At 40.0% G+C, this 25,314-nt stretch overlaps 1 protein-coding gene across 1 annotated transcript in view; it reads right to left on the bottom strand.

Moving 5' to 3' along the window:
• Nucleotides 1-2,288: 2,288 nt before the first annotated feature.
• The window catches only part of DAB2 (DAB adaptor protein 2), a 49,551-nt gene continuing 26,525 nt past the window's right edge, over nt 2,289-25,314 (bottom strand). Inside the window, exons 2-15 of the mRNA XM_028098109.2 lie at nt 24,076-24,262; nt 22,938-23,077; nt 22,145-22,243; nt 20,129-20,260; nt 19,717-19,797; nt 19,231-19,257; nt 18,930-18,983; nt 18,458-18,520; nt 13,015-13,668; nt 11,864-12,026; nt 7,052-7,684; nt 6,393-6,502; nt 5,719-5,786; nt 2,289-4,100 (exon numbers count right to left, since the gene is read on the bottom strand). Of these exons, the coding sequence (XP_027953910.1) occupies nt 5,724-5,786; nt 6,393-6,502; nt 7,052-7,684; nt 11,864-12,026; nt 13,015-13,668; nt 18,458-18,520; nt 18,930-18,983; nt 19,231-19,257; nt 19,717-19,797; nt 20,129-20,260; nt 22,145-22,243; nt 22,938-23,077; nt 24,076-24,166 (2,310 nt within the window). The 5' untranslated portion in view covers nt 24,167-24,262 and the 3' untranslated portion in view covers nt 2,289-4,100; nt 5,719-5,723. The remainder of the gene's footprint in view (nt 4,101-5,718; nt 5,787-6,392; nt 6,503-7,051; nt 7,685-11,863; nt 12,027-13,014; nt 13,669-18,457; nt 18,521-18,929; nt 18,984-19,230; nt 19,258-19,716; nt 19,798-20,128; nt 20,261-22,144; nt 22,244-22,937; nt 23,078-24,075; nt 24,263-25,314) is intronic.

Here is a 25,314-nt window from a genome sequence, read left to right as displayed (position 1 = left end):
CCTTTTATAATGGCAATAATTTCACTTTCTTACAATTAAGGTAAAATAATAGTGATGGAAGTTAACCTAATGAGAAGAGAATGAACAGAAAACTCCATAAGTAAAAAAAAAAAAAAAAAAGAAAACTCCATAAGTAACATCAGAATAAAACTTAGTCATGGAGACTTTCAGAGTCAGGTGTTTTTCCTTCTTTTATAACCACCTCAACTTTGGTCAAGGCAGAAACCCAGTTTCTTTGCCACCGAGTAGCCCACACTGTCATCTCCCAGGAGCCTGGCACTCACATAATTTCAACACACAATAGAGGTTTAGTAATTAAGTACATAATTCCAGAAAAGCAAGGGCAAACAAGGGGCTCAGGCCCTCATTAGGTGAGATGACACATGGCTGGCCCTCGGCCATTAGCCTGGCTGTAATTAGGGCATGTTAACAAGGTTGCTGTTATACACCCTTGGATGTGTCTAGATTTGACATATCAATTTAGAACTGGGTCTTAGTTATTTCTAATAGAAGAAAGTTAGTTAAAACAACATTTCCCAGCAAGAATTAGATGTTTTACTATTTAGCAAATTCCTCCACTGGTAATAGCTTAAATATTTACCAGGGACTTTTAGGGAGCTCCTGTCTTTTACTAGACGACCTTGTATTGAAACTATTCCGGGAACATGGGTCAGTGTCCTCACTCATCAGTTTATTTCAGGGTCAACCAAACTTCTGAGTTAGCTCCATCCTCTGTTGTTTCCCCTCCCTGCTTTCAGCACAGGAAAGACACAGAATTTGCTGTCTCTAGACACCATGGTTAACATTTTGATGGAGGAGTTTGAAATCACAGGCTGAAAAGATACCCCTACTGCAATGCACAGTTTTACAATAAAATACCACAGAAATCACTGAAGAGTTGGAGGGATTTTAAAGCATGGATGTCACTCTCAGACGAGATGGAACAATGACAGATCCCACCCCACAGGATTATAGTATTGATAGAATGAAGCTATGTTGTGTAAATGGTAAAGCGCTTCATAGATGCAAGATTATCTTGAGAAAATCAATACCTTCTCCCTTTGTATTGCCTTTGCGAGGAATTTGGGGGCATGCTGGCTGTTCAGGTTCAACTTTTAGCTTAGATCTATCTGATGCCTAAAAGAAACCCACCTGCAGGTATAATAGGGTTACCATAACAGCTGAACTTCCAACATATGGGTGTGACTAGTATTGTTACTAAATAGACTTACAAAGAAGAGGTCTGCTTCTACTTTGCAGAGACACTTCTGTAAGCACCTCTCCCTGCTTGGCCGACAGTAGTTCCTACTGCACTGAAATGAATGTCCTCCCCTTGTACATATGAGCAAGGGTTAACCTCTGGCAAGATCTTACAGATTAAGCCACATGGAAACAGCATACAGGTTCAGTGGGTTAGACACACTGCAGAGCATCTGGATAAGCCAGATAATTTGTGCAACATGTTCTTATCAGCAGCCTTCTCCAGCACATCTGTGGCTTACTGGAAGCTGCCTTTGTGTGGAGTCTGTTTTTCTATATTCTGCTCATTGTTGGCAGAAAGGGGCCAACTGTTTCAATTAAGGGGAAAGGTAAGGCAGTAATAATGAATGACTTATAATCACAAATACCCGTCAATGACACCCACCTGCTCCCAAGTTTGTCCTAATCCTTAGAAAAGTCTAAGATCAAGACTTTTGTATTGAAGCAAGGCCTGCCTCAGGCTCTTCTTCCCAGGAGGTCTAGGTCTTTTTGAAAAAAATGAGAGCCTTGAACTTTTATACGAGGGGAGAGTATTTAAGAGTGTCCTCGTGCTAAAGATGTCTGATCATGGGCCTGCCCACCTCACACAGAAGTTCTCCCGAGGGGCCTACACCGGCCTGGATCAGTCCACACAGTTGTGTCTTGGTGAGGTCAAACATGGTTGAATCAAGAACAAGGAGAGGCAACAGGTAGAAGGTGTGAACCAAGAGTTCATTAATAAATGGTTTTTATACTAGATGTCTGTAGAGGTTGTTCTGATACAGGTCTTATCCACTGGACTCCCATTAAACTCCCAGGAAGGGAATATGTGTAGGTCAGGGAGAGGAAAATAAGGCATTAAAAGATATCAGACAATAGTTTACTCATGGTCTTATTTCACAGATTTCCATTTTATCTTCATCTTTGTGACAATCCAGAATGTACTAATATTTGCTCATCTTGGACTGATATATTTTATACCTTGACTGTGACACATCATCTCAAAGTGGGGGCCAACTGTAAGAATAAACTGATGCTAACACATGAGATTCTGCCATTCCAGTTTATTGAAATGAGTAAATTTATAGCTTTATTTGCATACAGAAAAGTGCACAAGAAAATAAGTATGTACAAAACAGTTGTGTGGCTGATCATCCTTTTCAAAATTTGTCTACTTTCAAATTTCAACTATCTAGAAATAATTGCCTCCAGTTGAGCACATTCAGGTATTGGGACATTTAAAATACTATTTTTAAGTCTGTGTTTATAATGACTGAGTAGGATGCCAGATGGAAAATCATGCCATACGTGATCAGCTATTACCATTAAACATAAAACCACAGGACTTTAGCTTGGACTACGTGGGACTAATCAATAAAGGTTCGTGAGGCCACCATCTTGTTTAGATCCTGAGCAGTCATCCTCCTCTTCTAACCTAAAGGTAACATTGTGTGGTTGATTAACACCCGCAAGAACCTGAGCACTAAGGGTCAAGAGACAACATTTAAAAACCCAACATAAACATAACAAAATGAAACTCATTTTGGCAAGAACAAATCCTTCAGAACTGTGCTAACAATATGACTGGAAATGAACTGGGAGAGTTTCCAAGGTTATGAGAAGAAAAATACTGCAGACATTGGATTTTTCAATGATAACACCAAATACTTGTTCTACAGCTTCTCTCCTCCCACCCCCTCACCATTTATCTTCTGACTAACTATGAGATTGTGGCTTCAAGCAAGTTTTCCAGTTACTTGATAAAGGTCCAGTATGACCCCATATAAGCACCTAATATATTTGGCACAATCACATTGAACTTTCTGATGTGTTGGCTCTTCAGAATACAGTCCTTCATTGCTGAGTTGAGTTCAGTTTTTCTTCAGTTTTTCTTTCACCTTCTTCAACATGAACTGCTCTTCTGGAACTTCAGCTCAGGAGGATGGCCTCCTATTCCATAGAAAGGATAAAGGTTGTGTCCATTTGTGATTCGTTATGGGATTTAGTGATTACTGAGAAGGCAGAGACATTTCAGATCCGTGAATCCTTAGATTTTTTTTTTTTTTTTTTTTTTGCCCCATAAAACCTCTGTTGCTTGTGGAAGAGAAGTAATGTTGTATAAACCTGGGAGCAAAACTGACTGAAAAAAAGAATCAGAGGGAAGAGGAGAGGAGAGACAAATAACGTTTTTCCCTCATTTGCACTATCTAGCAAGAGATTGGAAAACAAAAACAAAAACAAAACAATCTTGCCCTTGAGAGAAAATAATCTTCAGAAAGAGAAGTTATATTTTTAAAAAGGTTCTTAAGTGTATCAGATTCCCAACTGTCTAGGGAGAAGTTGGACTTGCTTCAATTTTACTTTAAAAATTCTCTCTAAATGTTGATATGAAGCAAGATTTAAGAAGGTGCCTTGTTATACTATAACCTTTAGGTTTTGTGCTGTAAAATAGAAGCCCCAAACAACTCTGAACAGTAAGGATTTTAAAATTTATTCAAAACAGTGTCATCTGAGGAGTTGTGGTGGCCGCATCTCTCAACCAGAGGATACATGGTAGAGTGTTCTAGAAGGTTCTAGAATACACTAGGCAATGGTTCAAGTAGGGATACTACTTTATTTACATTTAAGCTAGAGAATTTAGATTCTTAATTTATTTAAAGCCATAGATTCAGTTTAGCTTTAATCTAAACAGAAAAGTGAAAGGCATTTTACAAGTGGAAGAGGCAGCAAGCAATAAGGTAACAGATAATATGTCAAAGCTGGAATGAGAGCAGAGGTCAGGACGTGTCTGGCTATTAGCTTTGTCCTTGACAACTAAGGCCAACCTTTTTGTTCCTCTGGATAGTCAGCATATCAAGTTCCTAGAGAAGTGTAGAGAAAAAAAAACAAAAACAAAAACCAAAAACCCATGGTTAGAATTTTTGGGTTAAATATCAATGTATTAAATATCAAGTCATCATTTAAAACCTCAATAGTAGTATCTCCTAGGGCTGATGTGAGAGGCCTAAATAAGATAGTAAGTGCAGAACCTGAAATAAAGTGATTAACCAAATGTTCAATGTTAGCTATTTTCTCCCATGATATGCTCCTCCACCTCCAACCCCAATCTGTAAGTTTAGCAAGTTCACCAAAATAATCCTTCCTTCATGACCTAAGAAAGAAAGGGCCTCCAAGGAGACCTCTCGTCAATTCAACTGAGGGCAAACAATCCTCCAAGACTCTGGATGCAGTTTATTCCTTTCTATTTGTCCGTGTTTGCCTCCCTTGGAGACAAGGGCGAGTATGAGTCTCTGTTAAGACTTCTAGCCCTTCAGTATATTACACTGCTCTACCAGCGTTAGAAATCACCAGGCTGCTTGTAACCTGGAGCTTTTCCTCAGCACCAGAGGGGGACTTCTTAGGGCTGGAGTCAGGCCTGAGAACTCGCCTTTTCAGTAATCTCAGCCTGTTCTCTGAAGCAGACTTTACAGAAAAGCACTTTAAAAAACACTGTAATTCTAGAAGTCAAGTGAGGGACAACAGTCCAAATTGCAAATAAAGTCAATCTTACTGTTCATGTCAGACTTCAGATATTTATCTATTTAAAATAATTAAATTCTAGATGGGTCAAGACAGAGTTTAGTAGGAGTCCCACCTGGATGCGGCAACACTGAAAATAATGGGTTTGGTTCCTTTCATTCTTTTTATTTTTCTCCCCTACCAGCTATGCCCTTCCTCCTCTAAAATGCAGCCAAGGCTTCTGTCCTCCACTAACTTCAATCTTCTGAAATCAGACCAAGTTGCTTCTACTCACTGTTGAAAAAGAAAGGGTCCTGCTGGGCCCTCCCAGGGTCTCAGTCTAAGGTAGTTACACCTAACAACCTACCTAGGATAAAATCTACTAGTGAGATCAACCTGCTGCCTCCTCTGCTCATATGTTGCTTTTGAAGGAGATATGGGTAGCGGTCAGCACTTTTGGATTTAATACCCTCAGACTATTTTAGACTAACTTTGAGACCACTCACAGAGAAATAAATTGATTTGGGAGGCAGCATCTGTTCAGCTGATCTGTTCTGTAGCTTCAAAAGATCTTCAGATTTCGAACCTTCTATAGGAAACCAAGTAACTACTAGGATGCTTTGCAGTCAACTTCAGTATGAAGGTAAAAAGACAAAACAAAACAAAACAACTAGAGAACTATTGTGTGTTATATAAGTTTTATTGTTATGCAACAATGTTATTTTGAAATATCAAAATCATAGACTATGATAGAAATCCATAACCCCATGGGTATATTACTGTTTTGTAGTATGTATAAGAATTCTATTCTTAAATGCTCAGCTTAGTCATTACTGAATTAGTTAAGCGTAGATTTCCATGTCTACTACTTCTAGGTTACAGAGATTTAACCTTGTACCAATTCTAAAATTAAAATTTCACCCTCACCCCCTGTGCCATGCTTTCTTACCAAACCTAAGCTTAATAGGATCTTCTACTTACAGAAGTTAGGCAAAAGGATTTCCAAAAGGATCCCTATATACATCAGAAGATGTGGGTTGAGAAGCCATCTATGAAGATAAAACCATCCAGTCAATAAGTGTAATTACAGTTATGAAGAAAAAAAAATCCTATAATTAAGACTTCTCAAATGCCTTTAAAAATCACTTAGGTCACAGACAAATCAGATATTATATGGGTCTACAGGGATTTGTGTTTGCCTGCATATAATTTGTGATGCATATTTATTATTTACATCAAAATCAGGGCTCACATGAGTAAGGTTTGCCTCTCCAAAATGAAAGCTGTTTTCATGAGCTAAAGGATCAAAGGCAGGAAATCAGGAAACTAAATCCTTGAAAGATTTTTAAAGGTACTATAATTTTGGCTCAGTTTTCTCCCAAAACGCTTTTGTGAGCCAGGCAAAGTGAGATACAAAAGACTTTTCCTATATGATATTCATTTCTCAAGCTCAGGATAGTAGCCCCTGCAAAAATAGTCTCTCGCCAGTCTGAGTTGATGTTTTCACTGTGATGGTTCTCAATGATAAATCTTATTTAAACATCCTTTAGCACCAAAGAGTTATATACAAACAAGACTAATTCAAGACACAGGTCTTCAGCTAGCTCTATGTGGCATGTACTTTGGAGCAACAGCTTCTAGTAGTTGATACTTACAGAGGCTTGTGATGAACTGAAAGAATCTTTAGAGAAAGGGTTCTCAAATGCATTGTCTGCAGATTTGGTAACTGGCAGGGAACCTTGTCTGAGAGCTGGCTTTGGTGGTTCTAGAAGGCAAAAAACACCAAGAAGTCAGTAGACAAATTTTTCCCAAATATAGGCAAAAGTCCCACAATCAAGCTTATCTCAGAAATTCAGTTCCATATATTTTGGAATTTACATCATGGAACAAAAATCACCACCAAATACTAGGACTCCCGGTTATGATTACAGGCAAATTCATCAGAAGAGGAGGCACTACATATATACCTGAAGTGGAAGACATTCAGAATTCCCTCACTAAGGCAGTGGAGTGTGGTTGAGGCTCTGTTATACAGCCTTCCACATGCCACAACCCACTGAATTTCAATAGCTCTTGGCAGCCCTTTTAGCAATTGTCACTAGAGGGCAGCATTGGGCCAGCCCTTAGAAACAGCTAAGGTAAATCGTTTGCTCCATAAGGTAACCAGCCAAGTTGTCTCCATAACCACTGATCACCAAAGAGGGCAAGAGTTAGGCCATTGGTGGGTGGGAGAGGGTTCTTCTAAGGACCCTGTGGGCCCATACGACAGGGGAAATACTCGTCGGTATGGTAGACAGAGAAGTGGGTAGCTTACCATTGATCTTTTTCAACAGTTGATTAGCATCAAAGTCATCATGGTCTGCATTCTCCTGAGGAATGCCAACTTTGCTGTTGAAATAACTGGAGAAGGCACTTGAAGTCCCAGAGGAAGTCTGCTCTCCCTTCCTTGCAGGCACAGCAGGTGGCTGCCGCAGTTGGAAGTCCTTAAACATTTCTTTCACTTCTTTGACTTCTTTATCCCCAAGTGGGTCCAAGGCAGTGAAGGCATCACTGGAGATGTCCTTCGGAGGGCCAGTTCTGGGAGGTGGTTGAGGAGGAGCGACCAGAAGAGAGGAAAGCATAGAAGGGGACTGGGTAGACACAGCAGAAGCCGGAAAAATACTGCTCTGGAACGGGTTCCCCAAAGGGCTTGTTGAGGACCAAGTATTGGGTGCCACAGATGCTGATGGGCCCCAAACAACAGGGGCTGGAGGGGAAGTTGAGACTGCAAAGGATGAAGGCTGGTTCCAACCTGGAACAGCTGGGCTTGTGGTAAAAACTACTGGCTGACCGAATCCTGAAGGCTGACCACTCATCATGGCTCCTGGGACCACTGAAGTGGACTGATTGAAGACTAGAGATGTTGGGTTCCATGGTCCTGCCTGAGGGGGGCTAACTGGTATACCACCTGAAGTAAGCAGGAGAAAGGACTTATCAGGACACAAGCTTGAAGAGGATTCTTGAGTTTCAGAAAGCACAACTCTCGGTGGTGGGGGAGGGGGAGGGTATTTACCAAGCATCTATGTGGCACACACCTTCCTTAAGCCTTAAGACTGACATGGAAAAAAGGCCCAGAGAGATTAAATCACTCTAAAGATTAACTAGCTAATACAGAATAGCTGGCATTCAAATGCTGGTTGCATTTTGAAATCCTTTCTTTCTACCACAGATTTTTAAACTTTTCTCATTAGAAGGCTAATACACTCCATAAGGACCTAGTCATGAAAAAATGAGTGCTTATCACACTGATACATTTCAAACAGCTAGGACAGAGCCTGTTGATAGCATGAATGCATTTGTTGAGTGAATGCATTCACATAAACAAACCATACTGATTACGAAGTAGTTAATTAAGATAATCCATTGGGTACTCTGATTCACTGATTTGATCTTTTCAGTTGGCAGCTGGCTCCTGTCTGGTGTCTTATGGAAACCAGCTATCACGCATGTATATGAAGCCTCAACATGCTTGCATCCTGAAGAAACCATTTCAGTTTCCTTGCTTTTAAATTCTGCCAAGGTTGACACAGCTATATAAAAGGATGATAAAATTTGGTTGATGCCAAGATAGTTTTAGACTTTTATACATATAAATGGAGGAAAGGCTGGTTATCCTGGGAGAGCTGTTTCAAATAAAATTGCTTCCTGCCATGTGTCACTCACCAAACCTTGAGGTAAGTCAGAACACAATACTTAAAAGAGGAAGGGAGGGAGAGAAGACAGCATGAAGCAACCCCCCCAGACAACAACAACAACAACAACAACAACAACAACAAAACAACAAAACCTTCTAAGGTAGCTAACTCCCTGTGTCCGGGCATCTAATCTTTGTAGGGGAATGGCTTCATCACCTGCATCTTTGTCATGTTGATTAAGAATTTATGAAATTACTAAAATACATGTCTCTCCAATGTTTTTGCCCCTCTTCTTGAGAAGCTCATTCCCTACACCTTGTTCTCATACATATGACGACATTTTCTCTCCTGCCTCTTCCCAAGTATATTAATGACCCAGTCAAACTGCCACCACAAACAAAAAACCTATTCATGAATGATGCTCTGCTCTCAAAATCTGCTTGCCTTGAGCTTTAGAATAAGAGCATTCCTTAGCTATGAAAGTTTTCTAACTGAACTAAGAAAAGGCCTCCAAACTTCTAACTCGTGTTAGGAATGTTTTTGTTCCCGGTGTGAGAAATATTTTGAAAGTGATGTTCAGGGGCTGATGTAGCAAGATATTCTATCTTAAATTTTCTTAGTATTGGAGATTGATGTTACTTGACTCAACTGTATCATCATGAAGGCTAACCATCTGGCCATGAAGATGCATGGTGTGCTCAGAGACGGTGGTAGGTTTCAGAAAAGGTCATCTTACTAAATGAACATGCTTGTTTTTGAGGTTAGGGAATTGGGTATAAGAATATTAATTATTAAAATTGGGATGCTCACAGTCTGTGGCAATAGAAACTAAAACTCAGGCATACCAGCTCCAAATCCAGTGTCCTATTCTCCTGTTCTGCCTCCTTGGCATCAAGGGATAAGACTATTTTTTTTAATGGAAATTAATTCAAATACTTATTTTGTAGTTACAGAAATTAGACTTGATTTACACTAAAGAGCATACATATTCTTTTCACAACTAATGGGTTTGAGTGAAGTGACTGCTGCACTTTAAAACAAATTTATTTAAATTTTGTTAACCAAAGCTAGAGTCACTCACTGATAATTTATGCCAACTGGATGTACAAATTGGGTAGAATCTTATCATTTGTCATGTTGGATGACTTGCCTTCCCTTAGGAAAATGTATGGCTTTAGTCATAGATGGTATTAGAGGGAGTGGTGGTAGTTAAAGAGTAAAATATTATATCTGCCAGGAATTAAAGGCTTTCTCAGTATATGCTTATGCCAGCCTTCATTCCCATCTGATGGATTTCAATCATTGCATTTCCAAGGTAGTTCAGGCTCTGCTGGAGAAAGTAGAGGCAAGGGGTAAGGAAAAAGAAGTGTGGGTGTAAGAAGTTAATTTTATTACCTTCTGATGCTAGCTTAAAACACAGGGAAGCCAGTCAAAGCTGAAGGCTCAGCTTTCTACAATACCTCTCCCCACCCCCAATTCTCCAGAAGAGACAGTTCCCCAGCTGGGTCTAGCGGAAGCCGGACCTACAACCTTCCATGGTTTGGCTGAGGATCCCTGCTAGTGGACAGGGGCTATACTGTAGAGCTCAGTTTGAGTCCCATGTCCAAACTTGGAAGGATCATCAGTATTCTGCAGTTGTATACCCCAAAGCCTCAACAGGGGCACCTAGCCAAAAAGCTTCACTTCGTCTGAATAAATTAACAGTTATAGGGTCCAGCTGTATTTTCGAGCTGACTTGTTAAATATTGGCTGTAAAAATTCTTTGGGGCACTGATATTAGACTGTCAAGCTCTGGGATGTGATCTAGTCACAGGCAGTGCATGCAAGCTCTCAACCCTTCTGCAAGGAAAAGCACCCACCAGCTCCATTTAAGGGGGCAGGAAAAGGAGCGATGCACAAAAGGGGAAGCCCGCCAGGGACATGAAGTGTTCAGGGAGAGTCTTGACGGTGTAAATGCAAGCAGAGACCTGGAACAATTTGGCTTCCCACACCCACATTGATTTCAGCCACTCAGCGGTTGGGTGACAAGCCCCTCTTGCCACCATACTCCAGATATGATTAAACAGATTTAATATGCCAAAATGAAAATGCTTTCCTTTGCAAGAAAGCATCAGGGGAAACAAAAAATAGGGTCCTGATGACTGACTCCACAGGAGGCAGAAAAAACCAAGAGCCCTGGTCAAATTTTACAAAATGGGGGAAGAGAGTCCCTCTTCATCCATAGCTCCCCCAACTGCCTCCTAAGACAGAGTCTGTTGGGAACTTGTAGAGTTGCCAAGAAGCAGAAAAATAAAGACAGTCCCCAGCAGGATAGCAAAACTGTTGTCGGGGTTCCTGAAGACTGTCCCATGGAGGCAGAAAGAAACTGGAGGCTGTGGGCAAACAATAGCAGGGCTAGTCCTCAGCCAAGTGGCCTTCCGCAGTGTCCTGCTACAGAGAGGCTCAGTGGCTCACGTGAGCTCGACACATTTATGAATGAGCACTGGCACATCCTGGGCATCTGGTAAAATCCCATCTCTTCCCTTATCTCTGTGTTCTTTTCGACTTCAGGTTTCTAGCATTTGTTTTCTAACTCTATTAAGACACTCAGATACCCAAAATATTGGCAAGGAGCAGCTAAGGCTTAAGTATTCAGAGACCGCTCGGGATATATGCCTGTCTCATACCCATCATATGCCTAGGAACAGAGCTGGGCTGAGAACCTAAGACTTGCATTGTATGACTCACACTCGCTTTGGACTTAACTTATATCCTTCTCGGGGATAGGACAGGATACGCTATCCAAGACGCATATCAGTTTACTAGGAGATAGGGCTTCGATCTAGTAATGGCAAATTATGTGGCAGGCATGCACGTTACCAGTTTTTCCAATACAGATGATAGACAAGACTCTCTCAGCTCTACCTCGTTTCTCCAATGAATCTAGTCTGAGCATCAGAATCCCTTACAGTTGTCTTCCGTAAGCCATTGCCAGTTGGCTCGGGTAAGTGCAATATTGAAAATGGTCTCCTTTGGTGCCTGGGTGGCTCAGTTGGTTAAGCGACTGCCTTCGGCTCAGGTCATGATCCTGGAGTCCCGGGATCGAGGCCCGCATCGGGCTCCCTGCTCAGCAGGGAGTCTACTTTTCCCTCTGACCCTCCCCCTCTCGTGCTCTCTCTCTCTCATTCTCTCTCTTAAATAAATAAATAAAATCTTTTTTAAAAAATTAAAAAAAAAAAAGAAAATGGTTTTCTTTCCACATGCCAACTTCAGGAGCCAAATTTCAGTTGCAAGTCAAGAGTACCAAATGAGGGTGGGGTCTATGGAAGTAAAAGTGAGAGAAAGGTTCCCTGGGATGCTCAGATCTTATGTCCCTGGAACCTCTATGGATGTGAAGTGCCTTCCTCCTGTGCATTATAATCTTATGAGTGAAAGCAACAGAGGCAAATCTAACTCAATCTCTAAGCACCTACCTAGACCCACAAGGGGTCCCACTGGGGCAGAAGCATTTGTTTTGAAGAGATCCAGAGGGTTGGTCTGTAGGGTTGCAGATTGTCCTGTAGGTGATGTCTGGCCTGGAGGTTCTGAGGCGGGAGGGGTAAAGATGTCTGATGCAAGCAAGTCTTTTGCTGGAGACTAACAGGGCAGAGAGGGAGATACAAGAGTTACTCAGTAATAGTGAAAGACAGCTTATTCTGTTTCCTATTCTGTACCTCAAATTTGGGAACCACAAAAAGAAAAACGTATTCCTCTTACTGGTAAACTACAAAAAGACAAAGCCCCCTCCCCCCTCCCCCCCAAAAAAGACAGATCCCTGCAATGGACAGAATATTTGGTCTTGGTAACTGATGTAAAGAGGACTCTCAAGGTGAAATCTATTTTACTCATTTACACATTTGTATCCATCAGGTCTCCTTGTCAGCTAAAAGCGTGAAGCTGGGAAAGAAAGGACAACTATAAATAAATAAGTAACCTACATATTTTTGATTATTCTACTGGGTTTAAATCAGTCTGCCTAAAGGTGATATTATAGTCTAATTATTAGGCCAGCCTGCATATTCTAATGAGGTTTTTTAAAAAGATATTTACAGAAACCCATTTTAAATTGCTTTTGGATGAAGTGGTACTAGTAAATATTTAAGTGTCTTTTAAAGCAATGGATCATTCAGCCAGCATTGAATAGAAGAGGCAAACTCAAGAATTTTCCACCACCACCTTGGACAGTAATGCCATAGGAGGGGTGTAGGGGGCGTGTGTTAGTGTGGGGAAGGTACACAAGGCATCACAAAGAACCCTTGCCCTCCCCTTCCAGAACATGACGATCGAACTTACCAGAGGTACAGAAGCATAGCAGCATTAAAAATGGAAAAACTGGTGTTTAGTTAATAATAAGTGACAAGACATGCAAACAGAAAGCAAGGTGTGAAAACACTGCTGAGTGAGAAGCTTAGAAAGGGCGGCCATCAGAGGAAGGTATTCCTGGAGAAAGATGTGCCTTATCCCACCTTCTATTTCACAGCCACACAGGAAGCTACAAGAGCAGCAGGAAAGAGAGCTTGCATCACACCACCCTTTGGTACCGAACATGCATTCTGCCAATGGATATGTGGAGAAGACAATTCACCTTAGCAGTCCTTCTGCCTCTTCCTGGTTTGGTACTTTGTGGAGGTGGGATAATGGCTATGGAGTCATGTGGTGAGGACTGGACAGAGCTTTCCAAGTCCTGCTTTACGCCATTCAGTACAGACAGTCCTTTGGGAGGGCTTCCCACAAAAGGGTTCGGGGAGGATTTGATATGGAAGCCGTTCTGTTCTCTTTCAGATACCCCATTTTGAGTTCTCACTGTTGGCTGTGTTTGCGTACTTGAAAAGGGCCATGGGCCTGCCTGAGCTTCCTGTTTGCCAGTCCGGTTAGAGATTTGGTCAAACTGCTGACCAAAGTAATCAACATCCCCATTCAGGGGCCCATTACTCAGTGGAGTAGGCAAGCTACTCAAATTCTCTTTCTTCTGATCTGAAGATTTGAGAGAATCAAACGAAGAGGGTGTCGATTGGTCTGGCTGTGCAAAAGGATCATCACGGAAAGGATCAGGATTAGGGGTGGGAAAGAAGTTGAGATTGGCAGAAAAGGCATTTTCAGGCAAGAAGGATGCCTGAGGCTTTGGTCGTGGAAGAGAGCAGGAGGTAATGCCATTTGTTAAGAATGGATTTTCTCTTAAAGAATTCTGATTGGTGTCGATTTCAGAGTTTAGATCCACTAACAGGATATCTTTGCTTTCCTATCACATTTGGGAAGAAAAAAAAAAAAAAAGAGAAAAGAAAGTGTTAGTCCATGTCGTGACTTCAAATGAGAAAGCTACATAAGATGATCAGGATCATCAAAATTCCCATTAAAGTTTGGTCTTGACAGACCGATTGACCATTACCTCCTCCCATTACCTCCCTGAGTGCATTTCTTTACTACGGTTGAATAGGTCCTCCCTGTCCCTCCCCACCCTGTTGCCCCTTTATTTAGGTCTCAACTTTGTTGACCCTTCATTAAAATGAAACTGTACTGTCTGCTCTAGTCATGTGTCTGCTCACCCTTGTAGACTGGCTGCGTTCACGATCCTCCTTGTTCCCATTCCTGCCTTTGCAAGTCTTCAAGGGAATCGATTGTGAGTCACTCTAAGCAATTATCTAAGCATACTGAGCTTGAATGTAAGAAAAGATCTCTGAGGCCTAACTCAGCCTCCCACCTGAGGCACAGTCCCATCTGTTGTACTCTCAGAGTCATGTAACAGCATCTCTCTAAATGAGCGAATTCGTCGGCTAATATTTTATAGTTCTGTTGAGACAAAGTTTAAGGTCAAATATATTTCCCTATAATTGGTCTTCTAAGAGGCAAAAACAGATTTTCCCACCACATCACACGGTCTGTCAGGTATGCCCCTTTAAATATTTAAGGATCTTTTTGAAGGTGCTAGTCAAGTTGGATCTCTCATCCTAGTCTCCTCTGGACACAGCCTTTTGTCTGTGTTCTTCTAGAAAGAAGAAAGTGATATTCAAAATCCTGATACATGCTAACATCATATTAACCTCTCGTATTTGTGCATTTTTTCATAATACAGCTTAGAGTTGCCTGTGTCGTGACAGTAATCTCATCTATTTGGTGGATAAATTCAAGTAATCTTTAGTTTATGTACAATGTAATCTTTAACTTATGTACAATGTAACCTTTAATTTATGTACAAGGTAATCTTTAATTCATGTATGAAGTAGAGATGTGGGTTTAGAGTTAGTTTGAAAAACATACCAAATACTTAATTCTACAAAGTCTATTTCCTCCCTATCTTAATTACTTGTGTTCTCCATTGTTTGATAAAATACCCTCTCAACAGAAAATCAGCAAATTTGCAAAATCTGACAAGTCTTTATTCAGTTCAGTGACATAACTAATTTGGGCTCACCTTGGGATAGGGCTGTCAAAAACTGACACACCTTCCTTCTGACTGACTTTGATCCATTAACTACTCATCTATGTTAGCCACAGAAGAATATAAACAATCAACAATGTCTAGCTGAGATGGAAGTTAGAGATCTAGCGTTAGCCCGAGCACCTTACTAAATATTTTTGATCACTGGGACAAAAACAACCTCAAGGGAATATGAAATTCTCAAACTAGTAAGTAAAAAGGGGGCCTGAATAGGCCTCCTTGGCTTTAAAAGAACAATTTTTTTTGAAAGTTTAGGTCTTAATTGGTCTTCTATTTTGGCTTCCTTTACTGTTAGGTATAAAAACACAATTTTTAAAAGCCAGTTTTTCTTTTTATAACCAGAAGAATTTGTCAGAAGAAAGAGCTTATAATTAAAAAAAATTTTTTTTTTTAAATCAAAGAAATGGATTGGAAGATCTCTTAATGTAGGGATCTTTAACAATCAAAAGATAGGACAAAATGTATTACAAAAGCTTGTGATTTCAATATTTATTCATTTATGATGAGCCACCTCTGAGTTAGAACAGTTGGGTGTTCACAGCTGGTAGAGTTCTCCTTTTCAAATACTTCAGAAGAAGTTCTTAGGACACCAAACTGGAGCCACAATGTTAGACTTCTGAATAGTCACCCTATAAGTAAAATGTATAAGGCTCTCCTCAGGTTGGGTTTGTTGTTAATCCAGGATTAAGAGTCTAGTTCATAGACTACAGTGGGATGACGTGAGACTCCTCATCTGCCCCCTAGGTCAGAACTTCATTAATTCTTTGTTGGATCATCAAACACTGCATCTACTCGCCCATCATCTGAGCTGTATTGTCTGCTCTAGTCACGTGTCTGCTCACCCGTGTAGACTGATAAGCACTGATAACATGAAGGTGAAATGCAGTCCTGGCTGGTAAGGAGCTCCAGGAGGAGGAGGAAGCACGAAGGTGAGCTCTTATACACTGAGTTCCACAGCCTAGCTTTCTCCAGGAAGCTGATCTCTCCCAACCATTTCAGCCTGCTGAATCCCTGAACTTCCCAACTCAAAGCTTTCGGAGGCTTCCTGCTATCCCCTATGTTAAAATAAGCCTCATTAGCCAGCCTTTCAAAATGACCTACAATAGGACCCAGTTTATTTTTAGCCTAACTGTTCTCTATGTTCCTACACACTTCAAATCCCAACACAAGTTCAGATTCTTTACAAAGCCTTTTCCCATGGATCTTTCTACTTCAGCATCACCTGTGCCCGTCCATGGCCTCTTATATATGCATGACACTGTGCTTTGGGCCCTGATCCCATCCCTGCACCAGACTTAACCTCCTTCATACCTTATGTTCTTCTCATAATAACTGTGCTTTCAAAGGGTCATTTTTAAAGTCTGAGAACATGTCTTTTGGTTTTTTTCTTCCCTTCTTTTTCTTTTGAGTGGCAGTATGGAAGAACTGCCACTCAGTTCTCATGTCTTCAGTATGGAAGAATAATTTCAGTTATTTTCCAATAACAATTATGTTCTAAGGGATGCCACATAGTTTGTAACATGAGTTTTATCTGAAACGCATAAAACTGTTCTGTATGAATGCTGGGGGAGGGACAGATGGGTCAGGGAACCAGTAATAAAATCCAGGTAATTTAGATTTCTTCTTCTCTTCATCTCTTCCAGAGCAACTGTTCTAAGATTGTGAATATTTTTAAACATTCTGGTTTTATCAAGTAGAAATAAATTTGTTTTGTGACCTATGAATATGGAGTCAATATGCAAGAACACGTGGGCAAAATCCAACCAGCACATAATTAGTGCCATTAGCATTGTCTTACTTATCAGATACCATCTACTTTGATGGTATTTATTACCTTAACTTATTGTTAGTTTAAAACTCACTTTTATTTCTATAAACCAAAAATTCTTAGAATGCATTAAGTCTAATATAACTAAGACTCAGGATTACTCATATTGTTTTCATTTCCTCTTTCAGAACTTTCTAGAAGTCTACAGAAGCAGATTAAACCATCAGTGCTTCCTTGCCTATCCCAGTGGAATTCTATTTCACAGGTTGAGTGCTTTGATCTCTTTCGATATCCATGTTTGAATGTCAGTTACACTTGGAAAGTAGATCATTCAGAAATCAATTCACTTTGGGAAGGGGGTTACTGTGGGGGAGGGGACCAAGTTGTCTAGGAATCAAAAGGACCTCAGGGCTGGAATAGACATTTCAGCTTCATCTAATCTTGTCTCTTAACAAGTATCCTCAGGATGGTAACAAACGTTATGAAGAATAAAAGTTTCCACAGACAAGTGAGTCAGGGCTCACTGCTGAAAAGAACATTAAACAGGCTTCTTCTCTATCGTAGGCTTTTTAGGACCTCTGAAATTCTGTTATGCATCGTGAATCTCATAGGGTCGGGGACAAAGAAGAGAGTATGCAGCCCCCGCCCCTTCCCATCTCATGGGCATGGGCATCTTACGTGAAAGTTCGTGGACGGCCATTCTCTGCAATACTCTGGCAGGTGAGACTTACCCTGTCCTTTATCGGCTGCCGTTTTAAGTCCCATGACCTTCTTGGTCATGTAGACTTGCTTGATAATTCCCTGATACAAGAGACTCCTAGACAGACATTCCCACTTATTATTCTAGACTGATGGCTCTTTTTGTCTGGTTATTGCCTTCTCATCTTTTATGGTCAAGTCCAGAAACTCATTTACTTTGAGGCATTACATGAACCTCTAAACTAGACAAATACCATGTGATTAACATCAACTAATAGGCTTTGCGATTAGTTTTAATGCTGGTCTCCCTGCTTGAAAGTAAACTCCGTGATGTCACTGACACTGTACCTTTCACTCACTTCTGTGCCCTGTGAATGGCAGGCACTCAAGAAACTGTTTAAAAAATAATAGTAAAAAGAAGTCATTCAAAATTACATGGGTAGTTTAACTTGAGGCCTGTTTTGGAAGGTCTGAGACGTGTGCTTAACCTCTGAATCTGGACCTCTTTCTCGGGTGAATGAGTTTTTTTTTCTGAATCACCATATCCTTACCTATAAAGGAAAATATTGCTCCATTCTCACAGAGTTGTGGATCAATCAGTATTTAGAAAACTTGATACGCTATAGTGTCCTTCAAAGAATGAACAACTTTTTTTAAACAAGGACGGTCCTTGGTTAAACATAACTGAGCATCTTATTTGTTTTAAGTCTTACTTCACACCAAGCTTATGCTATTAAGTCACAATAGAAAAAGTAGAAAAATATTGAAGAGGCTAGGGGTTTTACAATTAATCATCTCGCAAATGCTTCCTTCCAGTGGGACTTATGCCAAGGATTATTATTCAGGCCCTTTTCTGATCCTAAGTAATATCAGGAAGGATTGCACTGCCCGTCCTACTGCTCAGATCTAACCACCAAGCAAAATTAATATATCTGAATTGGTGCTGATAGGTTCCCATTGTAAGTTAAGATGCAAATTTATTCTAGTAGCCACTTATACTTTATGTGGAAAAATCTGCAGTTACCTTCCAAGTTTCAATGAGATGCTCAAGATTTCTGGTTAATTGTCAATTTGAGTTATAGATGTCATTTTCATTACATTGCAAATTTAAAAACAGGCACTTACTGTTGGACTATTTAGGTCAGGAGGTGTAGACATGTCCCCAAACAAATCCATCTGGTCAACACCCTTAAAAAAGTATTTGGATTAGATTCAGATGTGTCTACTAAAAAATATTACTTTGTATATTGTTGTAATTGTTTCCTAAACTAAGGTTTAGGAAAATCGTTGTCACAAATTGATTTTCATTTAACTAATACAGATTTACTATTAGGCTATTTAGGCCTGGAAGCATACACATGTCCCCAAACAAATACATCTAGTCCACACTCTTAAAAAAATTTTGTGGATTAGATTCAGATGTGTTTACTAAAAAGATTACTTTCTATCTTGACATAAATGTTATATTAATGTTTAGGGCAATAGTTGTCATAACTGGACTTCCATACAGATTCAATGCAGATTTGGTATTAGCAATATCTATAGGAAGTAAACCCATGTTCAGTTAAATAAGAATCATAAAAAATCACATACATACCAATTTCAGTTTGTTAGCTTGGTCATCAAGGGTCAATAGGGTCTCATTCCCATTCTGAAAAGATGGCAAATATTTAAGGGTTTAGTTGGTGAGTTTTCTTATAGAATGTAATTTCCTAGTGTATTGGCTTGCCAAGCAGTTATGATTTTGGTACTGATAATTCAACTATACATCTTTTATGGCCAGAGGGATCATGAACACATAATCATAAGCTAGGAGGGGAGCATGCCTGGACAGGTAGCAAACAAGGACTTCTACACATCACGTGTGCAATTCATAAGAAGTAAAGGTGCAGTTTTACCTCTACTGCTTTGTTGGCTTCTTCCATCTAAAAAGAAAGACACAAATTCAGTGATCTTAACAACTACAGTTAAAGGGAATTAAATATCTGTATATATACATATCTCTATATATACCTATGGGTTCATGAGCACAAGGCAAGAGAGAGTCTTGCATAGTATTTCTGCCCTACATTCCCCTGCCCTTTTCATATCAATACTAGATTTGAATACAGTTTCTGAACTTAAACTTGCTCATCCTTTGGAACCAATGTGAAGCTTGTGGGGAGAGAAGACAAGAGTCAGGGACTGAAAATCCGACACATCTAACTGTAACATCCATCCATTGCTCTACTGGGAAGAACAGATGATATATTTCTAAACTTTCTATACTTGAAAGAGCCACAAAGGAGCCAACTCTCCGGACAGGCCATATGTTTACATAATGTTCAAACATGGTCCTGAATATAGTCTTAAGTTTAATAGAGTCAATATTGGGTAGTACTTGCCTTTTTCTTTTCTTCTTCCTTTTTCTTTACATTATAGATAACTTGAAAGAGGTCTTTAAGATCAATGACTAATGGCTCGGCCTGAAGGAAGAAAAAGCATCTTTATGAGTATTTTAATATTACTATTTTCTTCTTTTTGTCCCCCATCAGTTCTCATTAGCACTGTTTTCCTCCTTTCTCTTAAAGCTCTTTACTATCCTCCCCTGGTTTATGGGGGATCACTGTCCCCCAACCCCAACCACCACCGCCAGATACATAAAGGGCATCAGAGTAAATAAGTATTTAACAAAACAAGAAGGACCAGGATAATTTTCCAAGTCCCTTCAGGATTTGGGGGAATAACTCACTATTGTTCTTAAAATAACATTGACCTAAGTCCCCCTCCAAGTATACCTCAAGGCTTGAAGCATACCTGTTGCCCTGTTTTTATGGCAAAAAACTGATGCTGGCCTTCTCCTCCACACACATAGCCAAATGCCCGGTTGTCTGTCACATCACGGGCAATGAAAGAAATCTTATTTACTGGATGTTCATGCTCTATTACCTGAAAAAGAAACATAAAAAAATGATTTATTTATTTATTTTTAAAGATTTTATTTATTTATTTGAGAGAGAGAGAATGAGAGATAGAGAGCACGAGAGGGGGGAGGGTCAGAGGAGAAGCAGACTCCCTGCTGAGCAGGGAGCCTGATGTGGGACTCGATCCCGGGACTCCAGGATCATGACCTGAGCTGAAGGCAGTCGCTTAACCAACTGAGCCACGCAGGCGCCCCCAAAAAATGATTTACTGATAAAACCTAGAATCTGTATGGTGGCACAATGAAACATCAGATACCTAGGCATATATGAAAAGGCCAAAACACTTGAAGGAAGAAATTATTGTCTCTGGTTTAGAGCTACATTTATCCTTGCTAGTAAGGGCTCCAAAAGGAACAGAGAGTAGAAAACAGAAGTGGGAAAAATAGTTCTTAGAATACTGATACTTGATTGTCTTCATCCCAAAGATGTGACACCACATAGCAAGAAAGGATTGAGGATCAGGAGACCAAGAATTTCTAAAGCTAGGATGGGGTATTTCACTGTTAAACCATCCAAGTGGGTCGACTTTCCCAATTAAAAGTCAAACTCAGGTGAAAAGCATAACTAAGCTAGAACAGTGTTCACAGGGATCCTTTGACAATGGCTCTGAGCGGTCAGAAAACCATCCTAAGAACTATTGGTACAGTTATCCACAGAGCATTCTGGAAGTTACCAAATGCTGGCATCCAGTATTTCCCATGATCACATCACTATTGAGGAGTTACAATGGGGCAGGGGTTTTAGTAGTGCCTTCTTCTCTATTCCCCCGCTCCCCTTTCTCTTGATCCTTTCAAGCACATGGCAGGGCTCAACTCTTCAGAAATATTTGTAGGTGGTCATAATGTGTCTTGGTTTTTGTTTTTGTTTCCAAATGCCTAATGCCACTGGAAAGTTTATACTGGGTATCTTTGAAGATTTGGGGTACAAGAGAATGTTTTAAGGAAACTTGCCATCATTCTCTGATGGGCTTGGGAAAATAAGACTTGAGAGATGAGGGAGAAAGGAAACAGCTGTGGATGAGGACCAGCAGGGTGAGTGAGCAGGTGTCAGGGTTCCAGGGTTCTCTATGTGACCAGTGGATTTTGCGTAATAGATAATGGCCATCTCTAGGAAAGCATGGATAATAACTGGAGGTCTCCCCAAAGTACCTTGAGACAGCAATGAAAATGAGCTACAAACAACATCTTAAGTAAGCAATGAAAATGAGCTACAAACAACATCTTAAGTAAGTGAATCTTACAATGTTGAGTAGAGAAAATAAAGTTCCAGGAACCTGAAGTATGATCTGATCATCTTTGGATAAGGTTACAAAAAAATAAACAAAATAGGTAAGACTGTACCTATGCAGAATAACAGCAACCCCCCAAAATGAGCAAGGTTATATCTGTAGAGTGAAGAGGAAGGGAAAAGAGAGAAGAAAGAAAAGACAGATGTGTCAAAGGTAATAATATTCTAGCTTCAGGTTAGCCAGTAAGTTTGCATGTAGTTAATATATTCATGAAATCCAGGCATAGATCTATGGCAACATCAGAAACCAGGGGTTAGGGTTAATCTTGTTCTGCGTACCTGGAGTCCAAAAAAATAGTGAAGTGATATTTATAGCACATCTGTGTTTATAGACTGGAGAGTCACATCCATTACAGAAAATAAATTTCAATAAAGTATCTTGACTCCTCACCTCCTACCCTATCTGTTTTCTGCCTATTACTTCTGGAGAAGTGATATATACTATTTTTTTCCTACAGACTTTTGAAAAGGAAAACAGGGAGCTGAGATTCATGTCAAATTGTTTGTTAGACTCAGGTGGACTCAGGTGGTCAGAAAGGTGTCAGTGAAAGTGAATTCTTACCCCAGTTTTCTCATCAATTATTTTTATCCCAGAAAGGGAAATGTTGACCCAGATCCTTTGTTTGTGTTGTCCCTGAGACCGACCAGCTGCTGCCATTCCCTGATGAGATTGGGAAAACAAGAAAAATCCAGTTAAAACTACCCTATGATGCTTTTGATACTAAAACATTTAAAAGACAGCTTTATTTTCAGCTTGGTTTACCATCTACGACAGGATTAGGCATCTTTCATAGTAGATGGCAGAATGAAATAGAAGACATCGAGCCAGGACATCATGAGTTAGCTATGTGAACTTGGACAAGTCATTCTAATTCTGTTGGCCTCAGAATAGTCATTGGTAGAGACAAGAAGACTGGTTAAGATCTTCAAAGATGTTCCTTCTAGATCTGGTCTTATTTAACAATTTTTATTTATTTAATTAGTTCCACATAGTGACAGTACTAGAGTTTAAAAATTAACAAAATGCCCCAAGGGCTAACACGAAAGAGCTACAAGTTCCAAAGAGAGACCTGAATTTTACCTGAATACTTCCAGGACCTAAAACTTGATGTGCCCGAAAGAAAAGGCATCTACGGTCCCGCACTCCATGATTAAGCCCAGTCTCTAGAACAGCATTCACAATGTGCAAACAAACTCAAGATTCCTCATAAAATGAGGCATCGCTGGATCAATTATGTGATTAGAAAAGTTTTTCTTTCAAATAATTGAGATATAGGTAAACAAAAACTTCTAATATAATTCCCATTGTTGGATATCTGCTTGAGATAGAGACAAAGCATGCTTTCCCTTCTGACCTTTAGTTTCATCATAGAATCTTGGCTCATTTTATCCCCTCTTGCGTCAGGCACATCATCAATGCCAATTAGCTTGGCCTTGTATTTTACACCATCACCTTTGAATCTGGCCAAAAGATACTCATCTGTCTTTTCAGAGCCTGAGGGGAAAAAAAAAGAAAAATAGGATAAAATTTATAAATGTCTTTAAATATCATCCCCAGGTATGACCAAATATGTTCCAGAACCTCCAAATCTGAGTAGTATACATATTGGTTATATTACAATTGCTCAGATATGCAATATTCTATCTTTATTCTTACTTCCTCTGAGTAAAACTGTATTCTGTATTACGGTATATGGTGTTGGGGTGGAGAGAAAATGAACTCTTAAAGGTGCAAAATGGACTGAATTATGGGAAACGTATGGGACTGTGTGAGGTGGGATTTGGGGATATTCTTCACCATAATTTAAAAAAATATTCTTAAGAGAAAATAGGGAGGATAGTGCTTTTTTTAATGAAAGAAAAATAAACTACTACACTCTTTACTAACATTTTGAACTGCCAACAAGGCAGAAGAAAATTATGAATAAATTCCTTTGAAAATCATTAAGATACTTATCTCATCTTTATAATCTCTTTTGCTTTCCTTAAAAAGACTGCAGTCATCTCATTCCATAGCTAAAGCAGAATAGTAAAAGGCAGGCAAGCCACGGCATATTCTCAAACTATGAATGATTAAGGACTCTGGCACTTTCTAGTGGTACTTCAGGTCAAGAGAACAAGGTCTAGTAAAATAAAGATCTCGGTTTTTGAAAAACAGCTACTTCAGTAAAGCAAAGTGGTAAACAGGTTACTGAAAGATAATCATCTAATAATTGAGAGTGGTGTTTATCAACTAAACAAGCTATCGTGAACGCTTCCCAGCGGCGGGATCCAGCTGGTGCAATCACAGGATTCAGAGACAATGTGTCTTATGAGTGGAGCAAGCTAATCTCTACCCAAGTCCAACTTCCCTGTTGAGGAGAACTTTGAGAGTCTGCTGAGGCTGAGGTGGCGCAAGGCCCAGCTCTTACTTCGTTCACCTCAAACCTCGCATTTCTTCAGAGGTAAGCAACACTCGTTCCCCTCAATGGCCTCCAGAGGATTTCTCCATACCTTTCTTTTTTTCCTTCTTTGATGGTGCTTTCGGTGCAGCCTGTGGGTCAGGCTGCCCGTTAGTTGTGCTTGTCTCTACTTCGTTAGACATGACAAGAAGGCAGACAGCGAACTCCAGCACCAGCAGACACGGAGTGACACCAGGCGATCCCCGAGGTCTCAAATGAACATAACCTACGACAGACACCTGTGGGCAGAGTTTAGAGGCATCACGAGATCGTAAAACAGCAGACCCAGAAGGTATGCTACTAGGCTTGCGACTCGTGATTTGCAGACTCATTTTGTTCTTTCTCCCCTATTGGACTGAACTCTGAAGAGGAGCGGGTAGGACTGTTTCCTTTGTAGTTTCCAAAAGGGAAAGAGGGTGTTTACGAGGTTTTTCTTTAAGAATTGATATCTGGTAACATTTAATGATTACCTACCTAAGTAGTTTGTATTGGAATTGTGGCATAAAAATCTAGTCTTAAAGGTAGGGATCAAAACATGTCACAGAAACACAAATAAGATTTCCTAGCAAAATACAAATACATTGGATGCTGAGTCTGAGATGATCGTGATTGGCATCTGAAATTGGACATTAAAAATTCTGCTTCGAAAACTCATTTAATTGTAAAGGCAGTGTCAAGAACAGAGTTAAAAATTTTATCTTATTCCCATTGACAAATATATATTTTTTACATGTTGTGATTCTGCATATGATTTCCAGGGCTATCTAAGCCCTATAAAGGACAACCATTTTTGACATTAACATTTATAGGTATCAGGGGAAGAATGAGTTTATGGGATGTCTGTTGTGCAATTCATTGAGTGGAAATACTTTTAGGCTATTATTGAGCATTATTCTCCTCAAGGCAGTGGTGGCATGTGTTCTCATAAGACTCCCTTATGTATCATGGCAGGTAAAAGGGAAAAACTTAGAGTCATTGTAAGCACACAGAAGTGAACTAACGTTTCAAAAATGTTCTTTCACCTCCCAGAAGTCAAAGTTTCTACACAGCTTCTGAGAGAGCGTTAACTATCTACATGGACTGAAGACCAGAGGGAAGCAGCCATTCATAGTTTTATAAACCTGTTAAGACCACCCATGGACTGCCATACTCCTTCCACCCCCAAAAAACTCTCTTAGTTCTCTTTTTAAAGCACCCATTTATTTGAACTTTTTATTTTTTTAAGATTTTATTTATTTATTTGAGAGAGAGAGAGAGAGAGCGCAAGTGTGTGGGGGGGTGGCAGAGGGAG

This window comes from Eumetopias jubatus, unplaced genomic scaffold, assembly GCF_037043125.1.
Source record: "Eumetopias jubatus isolate StellerSeaLion01/CBP00866 unplaced genomic scaffold, mEumJub1_p1.0 scaffold_5, whole genome shotgun sequence".
Taxonomy (NCBI): domain Eukaryota; kingdom Metazoa; phylum Chordata; class Mammalia; order Carnivora; family Otariidae; genus Eumetopias; species Eumetopias jubatus.
The sequence above is the reverse complement of the archived record's forward strand: the minus strand, read 5'-3'. Positions and strand labels throughout refer to the sequence as shown.